At 44.8% G+C, this 20,085-nt stretch overlaps 3 protein-coding genes across 3 annotated transcripts; 1 reads left to right on the top strand and 2 right to left on the bottom strand.

Moving 5' to 3' along the window:
* Nucleotides 1-8,511: 8,511 nt before the first annotated feature.
* Nucleotides 8,512-9,151, bottom strand: N7511_008507 (uncharacterized protein; the record flags this gene model as incomplete). Its single annotated transcript, XM_057130884.1, has 2 exons — nucleotides 8,512-8,871; nucleotides 8,939-9,151. Coding segments are annotated over 2 exons (573 nt in total), but the record flags the coding sequence as incomplete, so codon positions are not given.
* A 2,625-nt stretch (nucleotides 9,152-11,776) lies between these two features.
* Nucleotides 11,777-13,517, bottom strand: N7511_008506 (MFS general substrate transporter; the record flags this gene model as incomplete). The annotated part of the gene is made up of 4 exons (XM_057130883.1): nucleotides 11,777-12,121; nucleotides 12,180-12,267; nucleotides 12,324-13,208; nucleotides 13,270-13,517. The coding sequence occupies 4 exons, from the start codon at nucleotides 13,515-13,517 to the stop codon at nucleotides 11,777-11,779; spliced, it is 1,566 nt and encodes a 521-aa protein (XP_056981614.1).
* Nucleotides 13,518-19,518: 6,001 nt separating this feature from the next.
* Nucleotides 19,519-19,822, top strand: N7511_008505 (uncharacterized protein; the record flags this gene model as incomplete). The annotated part of the gene is made up of 2 exons (XM_057130882.1): nucleotides 19,519-19,680; nucleotides 19,715-19,822. The coding sequence occupies 2 exons, from the start codon at nucleotides 19,519-19,521 to the stop codon at nucleotides 19,820-19,822; spliced, it is 270 nt and encodes an 89-aa protein (XP_056981613.1).
* Nucleotides 19,823-20,085: the final 263 nt, after the last annotated feature.

Here is a 20,085-nt window from a genome sequence, read left to right as displayed (position 1 = left end):
ACGGGTTGAGTACGCTGGTAGGATTGAAGCAGTACCGAGTCACGCTGCCACAAGCAACAAAACGCCGGTACTCCTTTTAAGGAAATCCCAACAACAGTCATGCCAAGAGCACATCTACCAGATATTTAAACTGATAAGGAGACTACGGAGACGCGGAAAGACTACCGAGACGCGGAAACTGAATCAGTATCGGTTGGGTCCCTGCCAGCGGTGACAATGAACGACTGGGCCTGGCGAAAGAATGGGCCAGAGTCACGAGCGAAGAGGGTGTTACCCCACAAACACAGATACCCAGAGTGAAGTCGACCTCCCTGAATATCGCACAATTCAAAGCAACGACTGGTAAAGGCTTGCCAGAGAATGTAGGAAGATATTCCAAACAAGTGGATGCAGCACTCTCATGAAAGCATACCCGGCAGCTGTATGATTGATCATCGTGGAACGAAGCGAGCGTGCTGGCCTGACTCCGGGCTGGCAAGATTAGGCTCAATGGATAACTTATATTTATTTAATCAATGTCGCAAAGTGTGCATGTGGACGCGTAAGAGAGACCATAGAGCTTTTTTCTTTCGATGTCGGAAGTGGACCACATATCGAACGGACTTACTGCAATCTATCCATACTCAGTGACGCAACATATATTTCTTCCTGAGCGGAAAATAGCCCTTCGATGATCAAAGTTTGACGCCGAATGTAGAAACGGTACGATCTTCAATGCGGCTCGCAATTGCCACGGGCCGACTCGACGCCTTTCAATTATGTCAACCAACACACATGACACCCTTCCTCTCAAAAATAACCTAGGCCAGTCACCTTGCGCCAAAAACGGTAGCTGAGCTTCAATTGCCGAGGATGGGATGTTGAAAACTTGAAGAAGCACCTTCAAGCCAGCCTGCCAGCAAAATTACTAACCCACGAGGACCCTTTATAATATTGACAGCTGAAAAGACACATACTGAGAGTTACCATACGTGGGCTACGAGAAGATACGGCATATATATTTGGCCAACATTAGTAGATCAGTGATACTTGCCCATTCGGAATAAATTGTGCGTGTGTGTGTGTGTGTGTGTATTTCTTGGCCCCCTGAAAGCTTTCTCACTCAGCACAAGTACGAGTGGTGAAAAGTAGCTTGGGATCACCTCTAATACATTTGATGCTTAGCGAAAAATTACTGACCTATACGTACTATTGAATTGAATGTGCACGACAAAGCATCGCAAAGTTCGTGTAAGGCATTAAAGCATAATCGGAAATCCAATTCTTTCAAGGAACCAAGGCTTCATAACGTTTCGTGCTGTATCTTCAAGGATCCTCCAGACCTCGTTCTCAGTTAGTATCACGCTCGGGCACTACTATGAGTAAAGTACCGGAGTAAGTGAGTGAGTGAGTGAGTGAATTGATTTGTACTGTAGCTCCCAGGCATTCTGGCTAAGGTAGAGCGCAAGCCGAGGTACAGAGAGAAGCATGCGTTCTATGTCAAGATTGCTCTGGTTTACTGCAGCTTGAAGGGCAGACCGACCATTCATAGGTGCGAACGGAGCATTAACCTTGGCTCCAAGTAGCTTCACTATCTCAAAGTGGCCCTGTTTTGCGGGAACTTGGGGGCTGTTCGACCATTGAAAGGGGTAGGAGATGCATTGACATGTGCATTGCTTTGAAGCAAATGTTTGACGATACAGCGCACGTCTTATTTTTTCGGCTGCACAGTCTGAATGCACTAAGAAGCTGCGGAATGCATAGCAGACTCTTTCGTTCCGTCGGGTTGACTCGTCATGATAGAGCTCTGCCAAGATACATGATCAGAAGTACTAAATTGCACCTGCGATTGGATTGGTTAGTACTGACATCATGGCTCTATTATAAGATAGTGAGAATGGTAGTCATAAGTGGGGAATGAATTACAAGAACGAAAATCAAACTACAGATCGAAGTAGATATGCAATAAATACTAAGCCAGGCGGAGTTTCAAACAAATGGCCCCGAGGAATATCAACATAAACTCAATTTTGACATTAAAAAAAAGCGTGAGAGAAGCTTGTCGTAGCGAGGGCGGACGACCATGCGCTGTGCGATCATATATCTTTGGAGCAGCTGCGGGTTCATCTGTGTTTTCTGTCTTTGATTAGCGTAATAAAATAGCAGCAAAGCCTGATACAAATTTCAAAAGGATCTCGTGGACTAATGGTTAATTGTCAAAACCTCAATTTCCATATTGAAAGATTTGCGCTGCTTAAACTTCATGGAGTCTATCTTCTATCTCTTTCCAAAGAAAAATATATATTAACTTTGATCGCACGTCTACAGTGCGCGGGATTGTCGCCGAGCATGCATCCTTGGGGTGCTTTTGCTGTTCTGCGTCGTATATCGACCCCGAAGAAAGGAAAAGAAAAAGAAAGTAAAGGAAGTAAGATAGAGGACAAAAGAGCCTAAAGCAGCAGCGGTTACTATCTCAGAAAGAAGCATTTATCTGTGCGTGTCTGACTTGAGTCTTAGCAGGACGAATCTTAAATGAAAGCAAATCAGAGGAAAAACAAGCATTCTCAGCTCTTTACCGTTGACTTTTACTGTTGATGTGTAACCTTTTTGGTCCTCCATGGCGCGTTTTTACATAGTAGAAGGATACCATGGCCTCTCTGTTGGGGCATTGGCATTCAGTGTTCGTAATTACTTGGGCATGATAAAGGATTAGAAGGACAAAAACAGACTCGAAGGCAAGCATTATCAAGGCATTTTGGGAACAGTACTTTTCCACTGTATCAGTCAGTCACTGATATTGACTGTGATCATTCTTGAATACTTTGTGCACGAATGTAGGAATACGGCTTTAGATTAAGAATTCTTTGATCTGATTCTCGTGTCGCTCATTTGAAGTATTTGCCATTATCTAAGTTTGGATGTGTTTATTAAAAAGTTGGAAAGTAGCCGAGATGAGAAGCAAGCATATAAAAGTACAAGTGTTACTATGTCCATAGACTTGTTCTCCCGCCAGCACTTTTATGTGGCTGATGCACCATGATCATAAGTAAAATGAGACTATCTCGATTCAGGGTCTCATCTCTTTTTACCTGTCATGAGCATGGTAACAGAAGTCTCAAAAGGCCTTCAACCTTAGCCATAGATGTATGGATGACAAAAAAGTGTACCTGGAGTCCGTTGTTTGTGCTAAACTTCATTGTCACCTCCATAGAAAACCTGAAGAGTGACCCTTTTCAATGTTGGATTTATCCAGAGAGAATCAAATTGGAAGATGAGGGGTTTGATCTCGGGCTCTCGTTACAAAAGCCAATGGAAAACATGCAGAGAATATCTTCCTTCCCGAAGCTCGGTTATGCTCGTGATCATACAGTTGTACACTGGAATTTTCTAGCTCTCAGCAGCTTTCTTGAAAATTACTTCCGCTGGTTCGAGCAGGCATTGAGAGGAAAATTGCTACAACGCAAGTATCTAACGCAGACAATCTGTCTACAGTCTGTCAAGTCCGTCATTGATGGATTCATCGATACTTTTGATGAAACTGGGGTGACAGCCTCCAAAATTCGATATCTGGAATGCTGGATCATATTGCGACGGCTCAGTTTGCAATACAAACAGCTCGGGATTGTGGAGAAGTAGGTCTCACTTGATATACTTTACTACTTATATTAGTTTCGAAATTTGCAATAAAAAATCCAGTATGTCGACGGTAGCGAATGAGCAAATTGCTCTAACGGATGTAAATTACACAAAAGTCAAACATAACTCTTAAGCAAACTCTTCACGCTAGATCGACTGCCTGCCTCGTTAAACATCTAACTAGCTGCTGTAGTTTGAGCGCTTTTACAGCTTCTATCAGTAATGAATCTCAAAAGGTTTGTTTCCAAAATGATGATTTGGAGGAGTTATGCAATATGCATAGGGAGCTGAACTCATCCGGTGTTCTCATTCTAAATAAAATGAAGCCAAAAGGTGATTATCAGCAGCAATGTTTGATTTTTGCTCGCTAGAGATGACTTTGGCCGACATCGACTGGGTAAGTAAATGCGCACTTTGAAGTTGTGATGTAGCAGGAATTATATCAACGGCTAGGAATTTTTAACACAATATTTGATAGTGTGATGTGACCAGGGCACAATAGAGCAGAAGCAAGACTCATTTGGTCGGCTTAATTGTTTTGTTTACTTACAAAGACCATTGTGCTATGCCTAAGCAGGGCTTGTGGGAACAAGACGAGATGATCGAGATTGCCCCAAGATATCTTTGCTTTTGGACCGGTTTGTCCCATAATTCTGCGCCATTGAAACCAGCTCTTTAGCCATCAGCAAAGACCGAAACAGGCTCTACTTTGAAGTATTATATCCAGGGAGAGAAAGAATCCCTGGTCAGCAGGAAACAACCAAACATACAAGTCTCTACGGAAAATTGTAGCCCTTCGACTTACTTTTTGCTCGGAATTGGGATAGAAGCAAAAGGACTATCCCCATAGTGGGAGAGAGGTGGATATGCGAGTACAAAATCCGTTCGCTCAAAAATTTGTTTGACTTGATGCAGCGATATAGTATGACAATTAAAAACCCAAACTCCCTGTTCCGAAACTTGTGTACACATGGAATCTCCACTGTTTATCATCGCGATTTTGTAAATTAATTAGAAAGAGTATGCCATGTTCCAGATGCCGTAAATTGCACTATATCAGCGTCACAGGTCTGGGCAATTGCTTGGTAAATTGATTGGCGAAAGATACTGTATTGTGGTAAAGAAATATGTGACCCCTAATTCTAGTTATAGTGGCTATCCCTAGCCGAGAGCAAAATGATTTCCAATCATGTTCTAGGTTTTATGTTCTTGTGTACCATTTGTGCGCACCAAGTCACGTCGTATTCTGGCCCCGTAGGTCAGGCTGCGCTCAGGAATCCAATTTCCTAGTATGTCGCGTAATGACGGTAAATGGCTTTCCGGCACTGATTGCGGGTAGAAAGGCCGGAGGTTCAGGTGTGACATTGAAGATTGTGCTTGCCAGCCCGAGGACACAGGTCTACATGGAGTCAGCCCAGGTCGCTTTTCAACACGTCCGCGCTTAGAATGTTAAACCCCAAATGTTCCCGGTTCTCATTTTTTGTACGTACCTTGAGAATTTCTTTGTCGGCTCACATGTTGAAAAGGCTCGACTCACTTGAGCTAACGGGGCATCGGGTTGCTTAGGATTCGAACCACGGCGTCTTCCAGGCATATCCATCTCTGTGATAGTTAAGACTTTTTTTCTTGCAGAAAAACGCAGGAGGAAACCATTTATATATGAGAATCCTCAGCAAAGAGCTGTATCACTTAATTATCACGCCATGGTATTGAACGGAAATACTTCTACAGCCAAGGTACACTTCAGGGCCCCACACGTTCTTGTCTTCATGTTGACATATAAGTTTAAATAGTAGCATGCTTCAAATTAGAAAGATAAGCTGGCTGTCTTTTATGTTCATAGAATGGAATAATCAGGGAACTGCATCACGTAATGCGCAAGACGCATTCGTTTGAGCGGGGAATATGGTAATAACTGCTGGCTCTTCCCTCCATGTAGTCGGATTCTGCTCCAGCGTGCGTATACCCCATTTATGACGGGTCAATGATGCACCGCGACCCCAAGTGAGTACCCTAGCACAAAACCAAAAATGCTCGTCTTCCTAGCCAGGTGTCAGAGAAAGGAAGGGGCCGGCTAGATGAAATATGACTGGGCTTCATTCAACCTTGCCCATAGATCTTGAGTATTATTTAGCTACCAAAACTGAAGCCCATTTAATCAAACTAAGAATCAGTCACATATTGGTGTCGCTCTTAGTATGGTGAAAAATCAACACTAGTGATCAATGTTCCCCTCATTGTCCCCGAAAATAGGCGCCTCGTTATAGTATCGAACAAAGCGTGGAAATTGTCAGAAATGATGAGATGAACAATGGGTCGGCTCCAACATCTAGGCAAGGATTACTGGGGTTATAATCGGAGCAAAGGTCCCCCCCCCCCCCCCCCAACTATGGGTTATGGGTGAGAGCGAACGGCAAAATCTACGGATTTTGAGCGACGACGCACCTTACCAAGAACCAACGTGGCGCTTTTATTGCGTACCATAGAGACTCTGCGCTAAGCTCTTATTCTTCAATGATGGCTCATCAACCTTGAGACAGCAATAAACTCTTGATCGGGCTCATACCCAGACTTGAAACATGATCAGCTGCGGAATTCAACTGACCCCTAGAAGACTCTCGCCTCCACATTTCTGTCATGACTAATCTTCCACAGAAGTGGTAACTTCTGATTCTGCTACTGTATTAAGAACGCTCTAGGCTATTGTGAGACAAGCAGGCACAGCCGCCCAGCAACCTGCCGAAAGTCCACTTCCGTAGGACCAGGTCAGTCAAAGGCATTACTCGGTTCAGAATGCTTTATGCAGTTGGTGACAACGAAACACGAAAGAAAAAGCCGTATCACGTCCGAGACCATGTATCTGGTTAATATTGCCATACAGAATAAGAATTCTTAGATCGTAGTGAATAAGACGCCAAAGTCTACCCTGAAAGTAAAGCAGAAACGGATTTTGTTCGTTCTTACTCCACTTCTCCTTCAACGCATGATTCAAAATCAATCAGCATTTATGTTAAATAAAACGGTGACCGAAATCATATGAGAAGGGCTGGGAGCACAGGACAAGAACTTACTTGAATCAAAGCCACTTATATCTTAACCTGGAGCAGGAGGAGCCTGCATTTCACTTCGAATCTTTATTGTATGCGTTATTCTATTACCGCGGTATGAGTTATGTATGAGCAGTGGTACTGTAGTAAAGGTGGCTATATGTACAGTATATCTACCAGCAAATGTCTTTCATTGGGGTAGTGTTATCACACGCCGCGACAGGGAACTGGATCTTCTGCGCATACTTTAAGGAATCATGGGGATAGAAATTTTTCCGGGAGCGGATAGCGCAAGCATCAATATTAATGGTTAATATTCGCGTTGCAGTATCGTCAACAATTTGTAGTGACTCAGCCTATCACGAATACCTACTCATTACCTTCACGGTCAGAATGTACATATTGTAGTGGGGAAATCACGACACTTGTGTGATTACTGCCTCAGGCAGTGATATCCTCGAGGAAGGGTTATGGGCAACCTACGACTGTAGAGAAGGATGGACAGTTACAACAATGCCACTCATTTCCTGATTGAAGGTTGATGATCATTATGCTCCTTGATATAGCATCCGATTATCACTGTTAAGACTCATTTGCCTGGAGTTCCTAACCTGACTTGTTGGGTTTTCTTGCCACCATATGTCGACCCGTCTGTTTTGACCAGACTGCCATCGAGCATCTCCCATTTCAATATATATATAGTGCGAGGTGATAGCAAGGGAATTATGTTATTGGCCCAACTCTAATCATCAAGTCAACTGTGAGACTATTACTCCTGGCGCCTCTTATTGCGTGCGCGCAACAGGTGATATGATCCTTCGTATCAATTTTTTCCCTCGCCACTTCTTGGCTTTCGCATTGAATAATTATATCCAGAAAGCCTGAACAATCTACAAATTCAAGATGTCTCCTGATTACCAAGTTTCCCCTCCAAGCTTGCTTTCCCTCCAACTCAGTTGAACTGACCGAGCGCATAAGCACCAATTCTCATCAATCCAGTTAAATGGTCTTGGATTGTCCACGGAGACCTCTTGATAATAGCTGAGCTTTCTTGTTTTGTCTTCAATAATGGATACAACTACTAACTGTAGCTCATTTGATGCACTTTTTGTCTTGAAGGGTCACCACGGCCTCCATGTCGCCGTCGGTATATCTCCCCCCCCCCCCCCCCCAAGGGTCAGTCGTATATTCAACACTATATCTACGCTTGAAATTTACTACATTGTCGGTTTCTACCAGCAAAATGTCACCGGAAGAAGATATCGGGGATAATAGGTCGCATATACGATCATTTAGATCAGCGCTTCCACACTCCAAACGACTGGAGCCAATCTATTAGGAACTTTGCCTTGCACTTATGTCAGTAATTGATGTCAGCGGCTGTATATAAAAAAGGCCGTCCCAATTCTCGCTTGGCTCACTAAAGATGTCCAGCTGAAAATGTTTGTGAAAATTACCAGCTGATTTGATGTTACATCCATTTGTGGCAGAGCGTGTCCTTGCTGAAATATCGTTTTATTCATTTCATCTTTAATTTTCGCGTAAAGCAATCTATTGTATTATGTTCTCAAACAATGAGTTGAGATCTCCGCACTGCAAGGTTAACAGATATCGGCCTTGTTTATTGACCCTGCAAGATACAAAGCTAAATGATCTCTTCCCGTGAACCTATATACAGAGCATCTTATGTATGCCAATAGAATTCGATTGTCGATATACAGAAATTGTATTCTAAATTCCATTACCTCGAAAGGAAATGTACTCAAATCCCATGCCCTCGGAAGGAAATGTATTTATATCATCACACCGTCCTCTTTTCTGCGTACACCAAAGTCAAGGTCGAGGTTTATCAAAGATACCTCAAACACTGTCCAGTCTGTAAAGCCGTATCATGCTTCTCTCCAGGAGATGCTGATAGTTCAACCCGTGGAGGGTCTAGTACGTCGTCCAAAAAGTGGGCGAGGGATACACAAAACTGTAGGAATTCTTTGCTCTGCGGCACATAGTGGATTCCAGGAAATTCAAAAACCTTCGCATTCTGGCATTGAGCTGCCAGTTCCCTGGTCTGAGCGGGTAAAATGACTGGATCGTAGGAGCCGATAGCGAGCAACGTTGGTGTAGAAATAAATGGTGTGTAGATCTGCTCGTACAGCGGTCCCAATACAAACCCGCTGAGACAAACGGAAAAGCTGAGGCTGGGATGATGCGCCTAAACAAGATGGCTGGTCAATATATCTCATCGTACATCAGATAGATTACCCTTGGGGCTAATTCACCTTCCAAGTAATGCCGCAGATACTTCGCCTTTTCTCGAGTAAAGATGTAATGATCGCTGCCATAGCAGCGCCGGATGAGAAACCGACAATGCCCACGAACGGACCATCACGATCGAGAGTGTCGAGTATATGTTCAATAGATAGGTCTATCTTCTTGATTTCACCATCACTAGGATTACCATATCCCCAGACCCATCGGTAGCTATCTTCATTCCTATCGGGGTAAGCTGGCAGTCTGCCTGACAAGTATTGAAACTCGAAGGTGATGTCTCTGTCACTAGCGAACACGTGAAATGCCCTCCTGATATATCTGGTTTTGGGCTCGAATATTTGGGCTGATTGTTCATGCCCTAGTCTTCTTTATCAGAATCGATCTTTCAGCGGAGTGTCCCATTGACTGACCATGTAGCATCAGTATCTTCAAAACACGGTCGGGCATGGTAGGAGTGGCAGAAACAGAAGAAAACGTAGAAAATAATTAAAGGTACTTTCAGGATCAGGGCGCAAGTCTCAGTGTTGGCAGTTCAATGATGGCTGCGAACTGGCCAGTCTGGGTTCTTCTTTCTTCTTATAGAGCCGTGCTTGTGAGGTTCTCGCGGCACAGTCCAGATAATATCCGGTCAAATAAGCGCATGTACTGCAGATAATGCATTCATTCGTTGCCAATACCAAAAAAGTCTGGTAAAATACCTCTTATTCCTACTGAATACAATCTTAAATACACCATATGCCGTTATATTGCTTCAATTCGCGCAAAGCAGGGATATGCCCCCTTTCTATCAAGCTAAAGACTTTTGCGCGAGATCTAGTGTATGAGCCAATTGTCACAGACGTTCATTTCAACCCGACAAATACTCAAGTCACTAATCAATACATTACCTGATCTAGTTTGGTGGTACTAGGATACCGCAGTTCCGGAGCTAGGGACGGTAAGACCTCTGTAGCTGCTTTATATATCACTTTCGTCAAAAGAATGGTAAACTCAAACCCCTGACTCGAATACAGCTTTGATCACTGCCAGAAGGACTTAGCAGCCTCTCTTCGGCCACCAAGCATGTATACTTTTGAAGACTTAATGAGCTTCTACGCTCTCGCGCAGTGTGAGACGAACAATAAATCCAGGAAAACAAGACCACGATGATGAAATGTGATACTTAAAAAGCATAACTTGATGCATACGTATTTTATCTTGCTAACTTATTTCCCAATCAAATATACTGACCCCTTTAGCTGACACTTTCACATGACACGATGGGTTCAGCAGACGAATAATCTCCTCAGGACCACCTAAGTGGAATTCTCGGCTCATGAGTCAAAATTCTGACTCTGGTTGCCGTAATGAGTCAAAAATTGAAGCACAGCGAAGAGTTCCTGTAGCTAGTCCACCTTAGCCCATAAGACAGTGTTCAGTAAATTTAGCTCCTCGGTGTTCTTGTAACATCAGCCCAGTGACTGCAGAAGACATAAATACATATATAGGCTCAGAGACTTTTTGTTTCGAAAACCTGCTCTATTAAAATAGCTTTTCGATGATTTTCGATTTTGCTGCATGACCGAAAATCCTACGCATCAATGGAGTAATATAGGCTATGCTACTATCCCCAGTGATGGAAAACGCTCCATCTAGCCAAAATGCTTGAATGAGTTTGCCCTTTTTTTCTGATAGCAGTTCTTAGTTGATTTTGTTGATTGTATCGATGCGCATGGCATGAACACGGTACGTATAGATAGAGCTTAGCTCCCACGCTCCTATGTCCTTGTTCTCATGTATTTTCATTTTTACTTCATTGTTTTTAAATTAAGGCCTTCAAATAAAGGACCTCCTCATAAGCTTTGAAGGTGTGACGGTGCGAGCATAAAAGCAAAATACCGACTGCACGTTGCTACAGCATATCCACGCCTATCGCCGGGAGTAGGTGACTCATCCGATCACGAAAATGAAATAATATGTACACTCAAACATGTTGAGAGCTCTCTTAGGTTCACAGAAATATTTCTATTTTGTGTCTAGACCAAAGACATGTATGTTCTAAGACCAAGTCAATGCCGTGGCGATGGCAATTAATGTCTCAACAAATAGAACGACAGTGAAGACAGTGTCGAAAGCGATCGAAAAAAAGTGATTGGGCCACTTCTGCATTACCAGGTGGTATACATCAGCATGTTGAGCTTTATATTGAAATGTAGTGGTATGGGCTGGGATGTAGAGACGTGGAGGCACAAACCCACACCGGACGCCACATCGTCAAAAGTTCATATATAATTTTCTCCAGACAAGTAATTCATCCACATGTTATTTCATAATTCAAGATTTGCTTTTGAGGGTGAATTAAAGGGCTTTGCTGTCCGGACGGCTCGTAATAATTTTTGGGGATAAAAGCGCAGGCTAACCACATCTCCGTGAGTTTAACTTCGATTCAACTATGGAAAGAGCGCGACTCTCGGTCAATACTGAATTCATAAAGAGCTTAAATATAGCTGGGTCCCACGGGCAGGATTTTCCACATCCGCCAAACACAAGTATGATCACGAACAAGGATACTGCACTGATCTAGCTAGCATATCCGATTGCCACCGTAGATTCCGAACATTGTTCTCTTATAGCCTCAATTTCTCGTTAAGTCTTATCCGGAGTGGGACCTCTGCAGCACGTAGATGATAAATCCATCAACATTATGATCTTCTTCTATCAGACAGATTCGAAGTCTCTTAATCTCAGCCTGTCGTAGCTTCCAATTGAATAATTCTTCAACAAGCCTTCATCTCTGTGCAGTGCTGATTGCCGCTGTGCGTCTAATTCCTGTGGACTTGTAATTTCATCATGATGACCTTGCGGTTTCATACAGGAGAGTAAGGAGCAGAAAAGACTGTTCCATCATCTCCTCGCGTAGCTTCCCGTGACTCATTTTGCTGTCCAGTCATAATAGGAACCTTCTTAGCATATCGACTTCGGCTCCGTAACTGAGCACCGAACTTCTGCAGCAACCATGGGACGGGGGTGAGCACCATCATGACCACTGCACAGGCCGTCATTGTCCAGTCAAACCCGATAGAGTCGATAAGATCAATAGTGAATAATGGAAAGACAGACGAGAAAAGGTACCGCATAGCTACGTCAACGGCGATTGCAGACGCTCCAAGCTCGGCACCGTAAACTTCGTTCTTGTACAAAGGGTAAGAGAGCTATAATAAGTTATTTTGATCAGTAGCGACACATTTAATGACTTGGAGAAAATTCTACCTGGGACAAGGCAAATCCTAGTCCGTACGGGATACCCGCAAGGAGAGGGCAAATCCAATGGACCATTGGGCGAGCGGTCCATGCCAGCCTAGATGCCTTCGGTTAGTGTGGCAAGCAAGAAACAGTGATCGCTATGCATCTTACCAGAGAAGACTGATTGGCAGCAATATGGCTGCTAGCATGGCCCCGGGGAGATTGTCCTCGGGAACCGAACGATTCAGACGACGCTTACGCCTATCTACCATGGATAGCACCGGTGCTGCCAGCAATGTCCCAACCAAGATTGGCAAGAATGCCAACCCCACTTGGTATGGGGAAAATTGATATGTCCGTTCCAAGATGACGGGGTATCCTGCATAGAGAATAAAAATGACAATCTGGCTCATTGTGACGATGGCGGCGGTCGGAAGCACGATAGGCTCGGCCCAGAGCAAATGGATTGGGCGCAAAAATGCAGGTGCTAACGCTTTCCGTGGGTCGCGCCTTGGAAGCTTGAGCTTTTTTCGTAGGATTTCAGGCTCGAAGGTCTCTGGTACGCAAATCATACCAAGAATACATGCCCCAACGAGGATCGCCGTCAGCCAAAATGAAGATCGCCAACCATACACGGCGACAACAGCCTCTCCTATGACTGGTCCAATCTCTGGGGCTGCCGCGCCGCCTAAGCCATACAACACAAACAGAGGAACACCCAGTCTATCTTCGGGCATCTGCCACAGATCATTGAGGACCCCAGCAAAGACACTAACCGAGGGAGACCCGACGAGGCCCGATATCGCTCGACATACAGCGATGGTACAGAAATTTCGTGCAAACCCCCCCCATAGTGTAAAGGCGAAATGTAGTAAAAGAGATATCTTGTAAACATATTGTCTTCCGAATTCCTCAGAAAGGGCAGATGTGCACATGGGACCGATGGCAAATCCTAGAGCATACAGCGTGACCGGTAGAATTGCCAGGGTCCTGCCCACCTGGAACTCAGCCATAATTCCAGGTATACTTGCGATATAGATTGAAGTCGTCAATGTGCTATCAACTCACAACTGTCAGAGCATGGATCGGTAGCGAGCAAGTGAAAAAGGAAGCTCACACTACCAAAAAACACGTTATGGCGCCCAGAGACACTGCAACTTTTCGGCTAACGGCCCAGTGGCGAGCACTGTGTGCTGAACTGGCGCAGGCCTCAGGCTGGATATCTGCAACTGGGGTAAAGGATACCAGTGTCTTTTCACTTGTGAGACTGTTGATTGTGCTGCTGGTAGCACTGTTGGGGGATGATGGGGCATCAATTTGAGGAGAATGGGGTTGCATCATGGGATACTCTTTTTGTCGCGTCATTCTGAAAGCCTTTGCGATTGACTCTTTGATATGTCAATTCTAGGGCTCGATTAGAAATCAATGCAGATATGAAAAGTAAATAGTTAAAACCAAAACTGATCTCCTATCCCTGGAAAAAGGACAATTTATATACATTTAGAGCTCGCTTATAAATTTATGCTTGTGCTGTGATGTTTCATAAGAGCATGAGGTGAGCACGCCTTCACACTGCTATATCTAACGCCGCTCCAACGCTCTGATTCAGTTATGCCAGGATTTTGCCTTACACTTGCGTGCTACCAACGTGAATTTTCCGGAGACGCTATTTGAACGCAAATTTGCCGTCTCGATGAGGTTTACGGGTCAGTCTTATCAATCCTTTGTCAAGTAGCAATTGCGTCATGATCGTACAGTGATACTGTGCCCCCCTTGGCGTATGGTTTTGACTAACAGAAGTCCTAGCACAGCTTTACTCATACAAAATTGGAGAATCCAGAATGCCTCCTATTCCTTGGTAAACGATTTAACGATAGTATGAAGGGGCTCTTTGCTCATACTGGCCGAATAGCATTTGCTGTGTAAGTTTCTTGGTATCAGCAAGCAGAAACCACACTACTGACACTTGCAGACCATGTGCAAAACAGGAATGATTCTGCGATAGTCGTATGGGAGAGAGACGCGGATCGTGCAATTGTAAAGTGAAAATGAGTCTTGAGGTAAGATAACATGCCAAAGCATTACGGAACTATTTAATCGATTGGTGTAAATTTCAAAAAGAATCATTGCTGTAGTGTTTGCCGTTGTCATTCTAATGTGGTGTAATTCTGAAATTTATTTAGCGCCTGGGCCTCGGAACTATTAGCTTAAAGAAAAGATGATGTAAACATCAAGAATCGTTGGTTTTAAAAGATCTTCTTTTGCTATTCAGAGGATTGTTTTGAATTAGTAAGAAGATGTTGCTTTATGTAATGACCCTCAGCTTCCTGAGCTACGTCTAGATCAGGAGTCTATAAGCCCAAATACAACCTCGCAAGGATGAAAAATTACCCTAGTCTTTCTAGGAATATTTTAGATCATGGTTCCAAGCAAGCTCAGGATTTTGCCCACAAAGGTTTTGTCTTCATGTGCATTGTTACCGTTTTTGGTGGAAATTTCCAGGTATAGCCTTGTATAATCTGCAAAGATCGAGGCTCTCGTTGCGTAGGGTGTCCTTGAAAATCAGTTTCATTCTAAGCGGAGCAGAGAGAGTGATAGGATTTAAGACGACAAAACTTGGTACAAACTAACACAAGATTGATGAAAGTGGCCAGGAATCCATTCCTGGACACCAGATGGAACTTAGGTTAATGTCGAGGATTTTGGCGGTCAGTGCATATTGCAGGACTGGGGTCTCTACGTGACTGTATATCAACATAGAGGCAACTTGATCCAGCAATACCTCGTGAAGGATAGCCTCAGTGACCTATAGGTAATGATTGGGCTCAATACAGATTATGGTTAGCGGCGCTTACATTTGAAGTTGATATAGCCTGGCCGAAAATGCTGAAATCGTCTAATGCATCTTTAATCAAGATATAGCTTTCAGTGATGATAAGTTATAGCCTGACTTGGTTGTCACCAGCCTCGGTTTAAGAGGGACATGACGTTGAGGATTTCAACTGTGGTACTGTATCGATTGCGTCCGAAGTCGCGAGACTGGTGAATTTCGCGCGGAGGTTGGCTTATGCATAATATCCACTGAGGGCAAGGGGAGAAGAGTATTATTGGTAGTTGATGTTTTGAGTGATTCTAGAAGGGTTTGGCAATTGAGAGATTGTCGAAAGGGCTGAAACTTAACTCACCTTTTTCTTTAATCACACTATCGTTTTGATAAATTTCGGAGCACTGCCGGTAGTCAGACAGAGCTTCATGGATAGTCCTTCGATCCTGATTTCAATCAATAGCGTGTCTAGCACATATGAATATGGCCTGATAAGACCGCGTGTAGCCGGATACCTCGATAGACTGGCTGAATTCAATAACATGTTAAGTACAAAAGGTTGATCGTATAACAATGACTGCATGACATAAATAACAAAAGTAAACGAGAAAATGGGCATGCTGGTTTGCTATTTGGGTCATTCAATTTAGACCTAGCCTCCGTGACCCGAATATAGTGATATTGACGGGTTACTAAAATGCAATAAGCCGGAAGTGTTACCCTGATATACTTGCTCTACGACTCAGGAGTAGAGTTTCGCTCGGTCTGTCGGTCATCTGAGTACAATTCAATACCAGAAAATCTCTCGCAGAGATCGAAAATTCTATGGTATCAGCAGTTTGATTGAAAATTCTGCTTGGGTGTCATCTGCGATCTCGTCATCTTCTATATGTTTCGGTGACCTACCCAGATAAGCATCCACAAGTTTTCCCAGCATACCGACCCAGGTGGAGAATGCGAGGATTGCGGGCAATATCCGTTGAGCCAAAGGACTAGCTTCTTGTGGGTCTGACCTCAGACATTATGAATTGAAAACTGAGACATGCCCCAGCAAATCCACTATGATCTTCGCGTTGGTGGATAGCCGTTGGGTATTGAGTCAGTGACACGAAATATGTACATGTATATAAACATGTGACGTAGCCCCCATGATGTTCAAAAATATTTCCTTGGGCATACTCCTGTATACGCATGCGTATTTGTGCCAAGGATCCTCAGCGAAGGCCAAGGAACGACCACCTCCAAGATGCCATCCACATGCTGCAAAAGCAACCAGTCTGCTTCTCCCATCAGTAGTCTCTCATGTGAGGCTTCTGAGATATGTGGAAAAAAAGATATTTTCAGCAGCCGGCCACCCGTCAACTCCCGGTCCTCGCCAGGTCTCACCCAACGGCCGGTAATCAAAGAAGAGCCAGGGGAAGCACAACAGGCCCGGATGCAGCCCACGCATAAGGCACCGGTCGTAAGTGCGCAACCGTTCGTCCCGAAATGGCTTCAGAAGAGCGGGGGAGGTCAGGGATCCATTCCTGGTGTAGGTGGTCAGACCCATTGAACAAACTCATATCGCTTACGCTCAGCCAAGCATTTCATCCTCGTGGCCACCTCCCCATCGTCTCCATTTACTCAATGGGAGGGTCCAGATGTGATGGGGGTCTCAACGGGGATAGCAGATATTTTTGAGTATATCAGGGAGCAGTTAGGTGTATTCTGGATGGAGTGGGTGGAACTTCATATCACTGGATTCTCTCCCTCGCACTTTCCACCGCGTCCTATCTGGGGACGAGTTGATACATTTCATGAGGATTTTTGTTCGCATCAAATGGGGCGTGATGATCTGGGTGCCGTGCGGGATGGGATCTTGCGCCGCAATATGGTCTACAATACACCATATCTCCAAGTGATTATTCGGGTTCGCCCGCCACGGTTGATGTGGTTGGCTCCCAATACAGTTCCAAATGAGCCGCTAGGCGTCTAGCAGTATCTGATCTCTTGTAAAATTGCAATGTTCCTTCCGTATTCTTCGGTTCGTTTGCCGCCCGACCGCTTCGCATACACGAAGTTCATTCAGTCGCTGTGGGGGTTTAGCAAGAACGTCTCTCCTACCTATTCCCGAACTTGTCCCCTACCCGTGGGTATTGTTCACAAGTTCTTGTGCCCACTTGGCTTCCTTCACAAATTAGGTAATTTGCTTGGATGATGACTAATAATATGGCCATGCATATTCTACATGGTAGCCCTACATGCGGTTCAGAACCTGAGTTGAGGCATACAGCAGTGTTCATTCGGTGAAAAAGCCATGATAGCAGTTCAGATTATTTGAAAGCAAAAATATACATTATCTTTTGCCACTTTGTGGAAATGGGGGCAGAGGTTGGATGATTTAAATTGGCCAGTTGGCTGGCGATAGGCCAATTCAGAAACCAATACTTCAAAACTGATAGTTCAATAAATCTAACATGAAGCGCAAAGTGAGGATGGTAGCTGAAAGTATCCATTCATGAATCTACAAAGCCACTTCCTGCAATGGGGTTGGAAGTGTGATCGTGCAGAACTGGCCAGTTGACTCGTCCTGGGAAACCGATCTCCAAAAAATCACGGAAATAAATTACTACATTGTACCACAGGGTTAGAATAATAGCTCATAATATTGGTTAACAATTACACAAAGCCCCGTCTTGTAATTGAGTTCGACATGCGATCGTGCAGAACTGGCCAGTTGATTGGAGGAGGAAATCCCCGCATCAAAACTAACATTGAAGTAAATTGGAACCTGGAAACGGTCGAGTATCCAAAGTAACGGTCAGTCCAAGTATCGCATGGGTCATAGCGTAAGATCTTCTGGCTTCACTTGGGACTGACCTGTTTTATCGACAGTCTCGTATCGACGGTCCGAAGCGAGAGAGCAAGGAGCCTCGTGCCTCTCTGCGTCCGACCCATCTCCTTCGACAATACCCAATGAGACGTGGGTACCTTGGAGGCTCAACTTGTTTCATTGCACATGTCATACATGGTCGGAGCCTCGGGCAAATAATTTCTAAAACCAGGCGTTCGGGACCAGGGCTTGTAACCACAACATGTGGGATGCCGTTGCCTGGAAATGCCATCAGGATGATTGATTGAGCTTCAGCGTGTCTGCGAAGAAATCGAGGTTGGAATGGAATGCCCTGACTGTACACTCGACTTGATAAGTTTCTTTGTTGACAGTGGGGGAATTGCGACTTTGTTTGTGTACTAGGTTACATCTTGCATCCCTGGCCCCAAACGCACCGTTCAAAAGTGGCACATGATGAGACGCCCACTTTTGGTCTATTACAATCTTTCCACTGACAAGCTAGGTTTGTGAATGCCACGGGCGGCACCGAGACCATGGTCTATGCTCTTCAACGTCAATCCAACTTTGGTTCAATGCTCATGTGCCGGAGACGTTGAGAAGCGCACACCACTCCACTCATGTGCTGGGGTCGTCCTACACTGCCAAAATGCCTATTATGAGCATATGCACAAGGAAGAAAATGTGTGATAATGTAGCCAAGCCAGGATGTTTCTCCGTATGTGAAGGCTCGACAGCCTGCGTGTTCCAAATTTGGAGCGCTAATAGGAAAGACCCGGTCCAAACGTTTACTGGTTGGGAGGAAAAGTGATGACTCGAAGAGATATCATCATGCAGTAATTATGCCAATCTTTTTTTACTGAAGAACGTTTACATCAGATTCGTCAGAGAGTAGAAGCTACAGTAGCAGATAGATTATGTCAGGTGAAGCTGGACACTGAATGAAAAATGAGGAAATTTTGAACTACGAACAGCGCGCCGGGGGAAAGATCACCAATAGAGTCAGTGGCTCAGAACCTACGCATGTCGCCCACCTTATCGCGACAGTCCTTTTGGAGAAGTGGCCGGTGTGCTACCGGAGCGACCGTCGGCATTGAGCCCCGGGGTCAAGAGCGCCAAGTATACTTGATGGAGCCCGCCCCTTATTATCTGCGTCGGATCAAAATGCTTTTTCTTTAACAGCAAATACCGCAAAGTCTCCCAAACCTGCAACATACATTGGCCTTTCCGGAAAGAAATATTATGTTTCTGGATGTGCGTTAGTACCGATGCTTTGAAAGTGTGCACAAAAGGCAGAATTTACCCGAAGCCACGCTGTTTGGACCGTCAATTTCGAGGGATCCAGCTCTCTGCACTCCATTTCGTTGCAAAATCGATGAACAAGCCCAAATCCCTGGAACATCTCCCAATCTGTAGCTGGTGACTGGGGATGGAAAACCCACTCTGCCAACCTCGTGCAGATTTTGACCAGGTTTCTATCGCTATCTCTACTGTCGCTATGCTGTACCGGGACTGGTTTGGATCTTAAATAATCTTTGAGGTAGGGGATCTCATCATTGGCAGGGAAAAGCCCCGAAAGCGATGGCGGAAGTGGCACCAGGCCGAAGAATCTTTTCAACAATAGCCAAAAGTCATGTTCATTAATGCACCTGGGTTTTGAAACGTTGCACAGTCGATTGTATCCCGAAAACAACTTTCTGATACCCCGCGTCATGCGGAAGGACGAGAATGGGAGAGACAATGGGAGGGACGCGAAGACACTGCGCTGCGATCGTCCTAGAGCTGTGGCCTCTACCCTGCAGTACATCCGCATTGATGTCTTGCTGTACCGTGACGAGCTACGGTGGCTTTTGGTCTTGTATCTACGTGCTGTTGTAAGTAGTGGCCGACTCTCAGACTCGTTTCCAGCATCGTCGCATTCCAGAGGCGCTTCCGTATCTGGAAAGCATGGCTGGCATAGATCTTGAAGCTCAATTTCATCCGCAAACACGCCGTGGATATTATCTGCTAGAGTAATAGCATTCCAAGATGAGGGGAAGCCTTCTTGGTCGTCTTGAGATTCGAATGACCGTAATTGCCATGCGGAATTTGGCGTGAGTGGCAGAGGCTTACTTCGGCAGCCCTCCAGTATACTGAAGTTCTCCGCGCCGACTTTGACTTTGCTTCTGGATGGGGACTGGGCACTGAGCCGTTGGGGTTCTTGATGAGTGTGCAAGCCGTCGCCTTTCCTTTGGCGGAGGCTGGCTGAAACGAACAACTCCTTTGTTGGCATCATCGGG

This window comes from Penicillium nucicola (genome assembly GCF_028828085.1).
Source record: "Penicillium nucicola strain IBT 29836 chromosome Unknown utg000009l, whole genome shotgun sequence".
NCBI lineage: Eukaryota > Fungi > Ascomycota > Eurotiomycetes > Eurotiales > Aspergillaceae > Penicillium > Penicillium nucicola.
This window is presented reverse-complemented; position numbering and strand designations above follow the sequence as displayed.